General features: G+C 62.1%; 1 protein-coding gene across 1 annotated transcript; it reads left to right on the top strand.

Annotated features, from left to right (window-relative positions):
* Positions 1-111: 111 nt before the first annotated feature.
* On the top strand, positions 112-8,024 carry ZFHX3 (zinc finger homeobox 3; the record flags this gene model as incomplete). The annotated part of the gene is given in 4 exon segments (XM_015428211.1): positions 112-2,164; positions 2,166-3,370; positions 3,373-5,325; positions 6,221-8,024. Coding segments are annotated over 4 exon segments (6,776 nt in total), but the record flags the coding sequence as incomplete, so codon positions are not given.
* Positions 8,025-8,747: the final 723 nt, after the last annotated feature.

Genomic DNA, 8,747 nt, shown 5'->3' with positions numbered 1-8,747 from the left:
GGGGGGGCGGGGGGCGGGAGGACTCTGGCATGGAGCCTCAAGTTGCCTGAGCGAAAGTGAGACGGAGCGCTCGATGGCCTCCTTGTCTTCCCTCTCTCCCCGTCTCCACAGAGCCCCCAGAGGAGCCTGGGAAAGGCCCGCTGCCTGCAGAGCCCACGGAGCCTGGGGGGGAGCCGAAGCCTGTCCCAACCGACCCGGCCTCTGCCAGAGAGGATGCTGGGCTTTTCTGCTGGAAGAAGGGCTGCAGCCAAGGGTTCAAGACCTCCACTGCTCTCCAGGCACATTTCAGTGAGGCCCACACCAAGCGGCCGCAGCTGCCCGTCTCTGACCGGCACGTGTACAAATATCGCTGCAATCAATGCAGCCTGGCCTTCAAAACGGTCGAGAAACTGCAGCTGCACTCCCAGTACCACGTGATCCGCGCGGCTACCATGTGCTGCCTTTGCCAGCGCAGCTTCCGCACTTTCCAAGCCCTCAAGAAGCACCTGGAGACGAGCCACCTGGACCTGAGCGAAGCCGACATCCAGCAGCTGTACAGTGGGCTCCTCGTCAACGGAGACCTGCTCGCCATGGGTGACCCCTCCCTGGCAGAAGACCACGCCCTCCTGGGAGAGGAAGACAAGGAGGAGGAAAGCGACTTGGAAGACAAGCAGAGCCCCGCGGGGAGCGACTCTGGGTCTGTGCAGGAGGACTCTGGTTCTGAGCCGAAGCGGGCGCTCCCGTTCCGGAAAGGCCCCAACTTCACGATGGAGAAGTTCCTGGACCCGTCCCGTCCCTACAAGTGCACAGTTTGCAAAGAGTCCTTCACACAGAAGAACATCCTTTTGGTCCATTACAATTCGGTGTCTCACCTGCACAAGCTGAAGCGAGCCCTCCAGGAGTCCACCACCGGCCAGCAAGAGCCCACCAGCAGCCCGGACAGTAAGCCCTTCAAGTGCAACACCTGCAGCGTGGCTTACAGCCAGAGCTCCACCCTGGAGATCCATATGAGGTCCGTCTTGCACCAGACCAAAGCACGAGCGGCCAAGCTAGAAGCTGCTGGTGGGGGTGGGAGTGGTGGGGGCATCCCCTTGGGTCCCTCCACCCCCAGCCCCCTCAGCACAACCAGCGCGCCCACCACGATCACCATGGCCAGCGTCAGCGCGGCCAGCACAGCTCCCGTCTCCAGCCTCCTCAGCCAGGTCTCCTGTGAGAACGCCGGGGTCCCTCCCCTGCACACACCCCTCAGCACCAGTAGCGCCCCGGCAGCTGCTTCGAGCCCTTCTGAGCCCAAAGAGGTCCACCGCAAGAAACTAGCTGACATGATTGCCTCCCGCCAGCAGCAGCAGCAGCAGCAAGCACACACCTTGGCGCAGGCCCAGGCGCAGGCCCAGGCCCAGCTCCAGCAAGAGCTGCAGCAGCAGGCTGCCCTTCTGCAGTCCCAGCTCTTCAACCCAGCCCTGCTGCCACACTTCCCCATGACCACGGAGACCCTCCTGCAGCTCCAGCAGCAGCAGCAGCAGCAGCACCTCCTCTTCCCCTTCTACATTCCCAGCGCGGAGTTCCAGCTGAACCCGGAGGTGAGCCTGCCCGTGACCAGCGGCACCCTGACGCTGACAGGGACGACGGGGCCCGGCCTCCTGGACGACTTGAAGGTGCAGCTCCCCCAGCCCAGCCACCCCCCGGGGCAGCTGCCCCCGCCCCACTGCATCCTCCTGCAGCACAGCCAGCTGCCGGACAAGAAAGCCAAGTCCGCGGCGGCCAAGGAGAAGGAGAAGGACGGCCAGCGGGGGGAGCAGGAGCGCTCCGAGAAGGGGGAGGGCGGCCCCACCCCCCAGGACCTCCCTCCCCACCCCCCCAAGCCCAAGGACAAGCCCGACCTGGGAGCAGGGGCCCCCGCAGAACCCCCACTGCTCCCTCCCCCCCGCATTGCATCCGATGCACGAGGGAATGCCAGGAAGGCCCTGCTGGAGAACTTTGGCTTTGAGCTGGTCATCCAGTACAACGAGAACAAGCAGAAGGTGCAGAAGAAGGCGGGTAGGCCGGAGCAGGGGGGCGGCGGCGTGGAGAAGCTGGAGTGCTCCTCCTGCAGCAAGCTCTTCTCCAACGTCCTCATCCTAAAGAGCCACCAGGAGCACGTCCATCAGCATTACTTCCCCTTCAAGCAGCTGGAGACGTTTGCCAAGCCAACTGTCCATGCCGATGGAGCTGCCCCTCTTCTCCCCCCTCATGATGCAGACCCTGCCCCTGCAGACCCTGCCCGCCCAGCTGCCTCCCCAGCTGGGGCCCGTCGACCCCCTGCCCGCGGACCTGGCTCAGCTCTACCAGCACCAGCTGAACCCGGGCCTCCTGCAGCAGCAGCAGCAGCAGCAGAGCAAGAGGCCGCGCACGCGCATCACGGATGACCAGCTGCGGGTCCTGCGGCAGTATTTTGACATCAACAATTCCCCCAGCGAGGAGCAGATCAAGGAGATGGCGGACAAGTCGGGCCTGCCCCAGAAGGTGATCAAGCACTGGTTCAGGAACACGCTGTTCAAGGAGCGCCAGCGCAACAAGGACTCCCCCTACAACTTCAGCAACCCTCCCATCACCAGCCTGGAGGACCTGAAGGTGGACTCCCGGCCGCCCTCGCCCGAGCCCCAGAAGCACGAGTACTGGGGGAGCAAGCGGTCCTCCAGGACCCGCTTCACGGACTACCAGCTCCGGGTCCTGCAGGACTTCTTCGACGCCAACAAGGACGACGAGTTGGAGCAGCTCTCCAGCCTGCTGAGCCTCCCGACCCGCGTGATCGTGGTGTGGTTCCAGAATGCCCGGCAGAAGGCCCGGAAGAACTACGAGAACCAAGGAGAAGGCAAAGACGGGGAGAGGCGGGAGCTCACCAACGACCGGTACATCCGGACCAGCAACCTCAGCTACCAGTGCAAGAAGTGCAGCCTCGTCTTTCAGCGCATCTTTGACCTCATCAAACATCAGAAGAAGCTGTGCTACAAGGACGAGGACGAAGAGGGGCAGGACGACAGCCAGAACGAGGACTCCATGGACGCGGCAGAGCTCCTGACCCCGACCAGCTCCTCCTGCAGCACCCCGATGCCTTCGCAGGCATACAGCACCCCCACCTCTTCTGCCAACGCGGCCCCTTCCTCCTCCTCGGCTTTCCTGCCACAGATGGCCTCCGAGGCAGAGGACTCTTCCTCTCTCTACACGTCTCAAGCAGAAGCCACAGATGAGAAACCAAAGCAACCTGAACCTCCAAGTACGCAGCAGCAAAACCAAACCCCCGAGAAGCAAGTACAACCAAAGCAGGAGGTGCCTCAGCCGCAGCAGCCCGACGACCACGGCGAGCAGCAGGCTGGCCCCGCCCACCCCAAGCCCTCCCCGCCGGCCCCGCAGCTGTCCCGCCTCCCCCCTGCCTCCTCTCGCAGTCCAGCCCCAGCCCCTCCCAGCTCTCCCACCTGCCCCTCAAGCCCCTCCACACCGCCACGCCCCAGCCGCTCGCAAACTTGCCTCCGCAGCTGATCCCCTACCAGTGTGACCAGTGCAAGCTGGCCTTCCCCTCCTTCGAGCACTGGCAGGAGCATCAGCAGCTGCACTTCTTGAGTGCCCAGAGCCAGTTCATCCACCCGCAGTTCCTGGACAGGGCCCTCGACATGCCTTTCATGCTCTTTGACCCCAGCAACCCCCTGCTGGCCAGCCAGCTCCTGTCTGGGACGCTCCCCCAGCTGCCCATGAGCTCTGCCACTTCGCCCTCCACCCCGACGCCCACCCTGAGCACCCTGAAGCGGAAGCTGGAGGAGAAGGCCGGCGCGAGCCCTGGGGAGAATGACAGCAGCACGGGCGGGGAGGAGCCACAGCGGGACAAGCGCCTCCGCACCACCATCACCCCGGAGCAGCTGGAAGTCCTCTACCAGAAGTACCTGCTGGACTCCAACCCCACCCGCAAGATGCTGGACCACATTGCCCACGAGGTGGGCCTGAAGAAGCGCGTCGTGCAGGTCTGGTTCCAGAACACGCGGGCACGGGAGCGGAAGGGGCAGTTCAGGGCGGTGGGGCCGGCCCAAGCCCACCGGCGGTGCCCTTTCTGCCGGGCGCTCTTCAAGGCGAAAACAGCCCTCGAGGCACACATCCGGTCCCGTCACTGGCATGAGGCAAAGCGGGCGGGCTACAACCTGACCTTGTCGGCCATGCTTTTGGACTGCGACGGAGGACTCCAAATGAAGGCCGACATCTTTGAGGGAACAGGCTTTTCCCACCTGCCCCCCATCGCCAGCGACAGCCAGGCCCTCTCGCCCATGAGCAAGTCTCTGGAGCTCTCACCTCACACGCTGCTCAGTCCATCGTCCATCAAGGTCGAAGGGATGGAGGACTTTGAGAGCCCGTCCCTGTCATCGGTCAACCTCAGCTTTGACCCAGCGAAGCTGGACAACGACGACTGCTCCTCTGTCAACACGGCCATCACAGACACCACCACCGGTGACGAGGGCACCGCAGACAACGAGGGTGCCGCTGGGCTTGCCATGGATGCCAAAGGCCTCCCGGGCCCCAGTGAGGGTCTGACCAAGGCCGCCATGATGGCCATGTCTGAGTACGAAGACCGGCTGTCCTCTGGCCTGGTCAGCCCGGCTCCCAGCTTCTACAGCAAGGACTATGACAATGAGGGCACCGTGGACTACAGTGAGACCTCCAGCCTGGCAGACCCGTGCTCCCCTAGCCCCGGCACCAGCGGCTCTGCAGGCAAGTCTGTGGACGGCGGGGACCGGCCGGGCCAGAAGCGCTTCCGCACACAGATGACGAACCTCCAGCTGAAGGTCCTGAAGTCCTGCTTCAACGACTACAGGACGCCCACCATGCTGGAGTGCGAGGTCCTGGGCAACGACATCGGGCTGCCCAAGAGGGTGGTCCAGGTCTGGTTCCAGAATGCCCGGGCCAAGGAGAAGAAGTCCAAGCTCAGCATGGCCAAGCACTTTGGCATCAACCAGACCAGCTACGAGGGGCCCAAGACTGAGTGCACTTTGTGTGGCATCAAGTACAGCGCTCGCCTGTCTGTACGCGACCATATCTTCTCCCAGCAGCACATCTCCAAAGTGAAGGACACCATCGGAAGCCAGCTGGACAAAGAGAAAGAGTACTTTGACCCGGCCACTGTCCGCCAGCTGATGGCTCAGCAGGAGCTGGACCGGATCAAGAAGGCCAACGAGGTCCTCGGCCTGGCGGCGCAGCAGCAGGGCATCTTTGACGGTCCCCCTCTGCAGTCCCTCGGCCTTCCTGCCGCCTACCCGGCCCTCCAGGGCATCCCGCCGGTTCTGTTCCCGGGCCTCCACAGCCCCTCCCTGCCGGGCTCCAACACAGGTGAGCCGCTGGCTGCGTGGTGGGGGCACCCGGGGGAGGGGCCTCTTCGTCTGCGGGGAGGGGGCCTGGGGGTGGCACGTGGAGGGGCAGTGCGGCCGCCACCTGCCTCTTGGCTCAGAGGCCAGTGGCCGGGAGGGGGAGGGAAAGGGCGCTGGCTCCCGTGCGGGCCTCCCGGCAGTGCCCGGGCCACGCTAGGCATGCTGGCGAGGCACAGGCTCCCCACGGCAAAGCGCTCTGCCAGCTAGCCTCCCCCTGTCCTGCCGGGGCGTCTGGTGGCAGGTGCTGCGCTTGCGCTTCTGGGAGTCCCGAGCAGGACTGTGCCCACGGGACCAGGGCGCCTTGTCCGCAGGGTGGCCCCTGGCGAGGACCTGGAGGCACGGAGCTTCCTGTGCTCCTGCTGCCCGGCCACGGAGGTGGCGATTCCTCATCTAGCAGAGGGCTGTGCCACCCCGGAGGCGGCTCGCTCGAGGAGACTGGCTGCTAATGCTGCGCTGGAGCTGCCGCCTGACACAGCGAGGTCAAAGTAGCCGGCTGCCAGGTGCCTTCAGAGGAACTGGGGGGCGGGGGGGGATCGTCCTGCCTGTAGCTGGTCTCCCTCCCTCCTCCAGGCTTGCCCAGAGGAGATGGCTGCGTGTGGCCACCCTTCCCACCCATGGCCCAGCCCTCCGTCCTCCCTGCTGCCCTTCCACCCCAGCACCCGCAGCAAGCAGGCGAAGCTTCTGCCCGCTCTCTTCTTCCCCCGCTCTGCCCTGCCCAGGCTACTTCCCTGGGAAGCATAGGCGTGGGGGGCGCGGCCTCCTCCTGCCCCACCAGACACAGCCAAGGGGCGGGCGGGCGGTGGGGGCAGCCCCCTTGGCTGCCTCCCCAGCATGTGACTCCTCCTCTTGCTTTCCAGCTTTAACGTCTCCCAAGCCCAGCCTGATGGGTCTGCCCAGCACAAGCGTCCCCTCGCCCGGCCTCCCCACCTCTGGATTACCAAATAAGCCGCCCTCTGCCTCCGTGAGCTCCCCCACGCCAGCACAAGCCACCACGGCATCAGTCCCGCAGCAGCCGGGCCAGCCCACGCCTCGGAAGGACAAGGAGAGCGAGAAGGTGAAGGAGAAGGAGAAGAAGGCCCCCCAGGGGAAGGGGGAGTCTCTGCTGACCCCCCCCAAGAAGGACAGAGTGGAGGCGCCCGCCCCGGCCCTTTCCGCCGCGCTGCCTGCCCTGGAGTACTCGGTGGAGCCCGCCCAGCTCCAGGCCCTGCAGGCCGCTCTGAGTTCCGACCCCACCGCTTTGCTCACGAGCCAGTTCCTCCCCTACTTTGTCCCTGGGTTTTCTCCCTATTACACCCCACAGATCCCCGGAGCCTTGCAGAGCGGCTACCTGCAGCCCCTGTACGGCATGGAAGGGCTGTTCCCCTACAGCCCGGCGCTGTCCCAGGCCTTGCTGGGCTTGTCCTCGGGCTCTCTGCTGCAGCATTACCAGCAATACCAACAGAGTGTGCAGGAAGCAGTGCAGATGCAGCAGCAGCAGCAGCAGCGGCAGAGGCAAGTGCCCCAGCAGCAGCAGCAGCCGCCCCCGCCGCCCCCCAAAGGAAGCCAAACCCCAGTCCCCTCGGGGACGGCTACTCCGGAGAAAGACCCTGCCAAAGAACCCCCCCAGCAAGAAGAGCAGAAGAACGCCCCCCGCGAGGTGTCCCCCCACCTGCCCACACCCCGAGAAGAGCCCGAAGCAGAAGGCCACGGCACCGTGCCCGCCCTGTGGGACCCCTTCATCGTCCCCAGGGTCCAGTACCAGCTGGTCTGCCGCAAGTGCCAGGCGGGCTTCAGCACCCAGGAGGCCGCCAGCGACCACCTGAAGTCCCTCCGCTGCTTCGGCCCGTCTGTGGTGAACCTGCAAGAGATGGTGCTCCACGTGCCTGCTGGCGGCAGCGGCAAGGGCGGCGGCTCGTACCAGTGCGTGGCGTGCGAGAGCACGGTGTGCGGGGACGAAGCCCTCCGACAGCATCTCGAGTCTGCCCCCCACAAACATCGAACAATCCCAAGAGCAGCAAGAAACGCCAAAGAGCACCCCAGTCTATTACCTCACTCCGCCTGCCTCCCCGATCCCAGCACCGCATCTACCTCGCAGTCTGCCGCTCACTCAAAGGACAGCCCCTCCCCCCCGCCCCCCGCTTCCTCCTCCTCCTCCTCCTCTTCCTCCCACGCCTCCAGAAAGTCTTGGCCCCAAGGGGTCAGCCGGCCTCCCCCGCGGAAGCCGCCTCCGCCTCTCTCCTCATCTTCAACGGTTACCTCAAGTTCATGCAGCACCTCAGGGGTTCAGCCCTCGATGCCAACAGATGACTATTTGGAGGAGTCTGACTCAGATCTTAGCCAAAAGTCCGACGGACCGGCTAGCCTGGCGGATAGGCCTGAAGAGCCGAGTTGCCCCAAGGACCGCGCTCTCGCTAGCCTAGAAATGGACACTTTTCGATTGTAAGCTTTGAAGAGGAACAATTTAGAAAAAATTAAAAAGTTAACAAACCAATTTCAAAAAAAGACTAACTGCAATTCCAAAGCTTCTAACCAAAAAAGAAAAAGAAGAAAAAAAAGAAAAGAAATGAAAAGTGTGGGGTGTTTTCCCATATACCGATGCCGGCAGGTTTCCCATTGCTTTCTTTTGAATGAAGCCCATTGTCTTTTGGCTCCACTTTGTTGGTCTCGAAGGCACGAGATTGAGAGAGAGAGAGAGAGAGAGAGAGAGAGAGAATGAGCATGTGAGAGAGGAAGGCAGGCAGGCAGGCATTTGTCCCACCCCTGCCCAGTCACTGCCTGTGGCCCTCGGCTCCCCCTTCCAGGAGAGCCCAGCTGAGGCCGGCATACCTGTATGGGAAAGCAGACCACCCGGTTTCAGTTTTAAATGTCTCGCTATCGTAGCGTTCCGATACCAATGGCTTGCTAAAAGAAAAAGAGAGAAATGTAACGTCTTTTGATTCTCAGGTCAATCGCTCACACTTTGTTCGGTTTTCAGAATCATTGTTTTATATGAATATATATATAATTTCTTTTTTTGGTTTTGTTTTTTTTTCCCCAAGAAAAGGTTTTGTTTTTTTCCTCTTTTGTTAATTTAAAGATGGGCAGAAAGTATTCAAGAGACAAACAATGTGAACTGAGTTAGCTTTCTGGGGATTTTAATGGTAGCTTTTCTGCTGACGCCAGTTTCAAGGGGAAAAGTTCAGCACTCCCACTTTTCAGAAAAAAAAGAAACGCAACAACACACAAAGAGTGTTAAGGACTTGGAGCTTAAAAATAAGTTTTAAAACAACTGACTTTCTGTATTTATGATAGATATGACCATTTTTGGTGTTGAGTAGATTGTTGCATTGGAAATGAACTGAAGCAGTGCGGTAGATTTAAAAGGAGAACCCTTTTTGTGTACATTTAGCTTTTGTATGGTCCAGC

This window comes from Gekko japonicus, unplaced genomic scaffold (genome assembly GCF_001447785.1).
Source record: "Gekko japonicus isolate JY-2015 unplaced genomic scaffold, Gekko_japonicus_V1.1 scaffold1901, whole genome shotgun sequence".
NCBI classification, from domain to species: domain Eukaryota; kingdom Metazoa; phylum Chordata; class Lepidosauria; order Squamata; family Gekkonidae; genus Gekko; species Gekko japonicus.
Note: the sequence above shows the minus strand (reverse complement) of the source record. Positions and strands in the feature narration are given on the sequence as shown.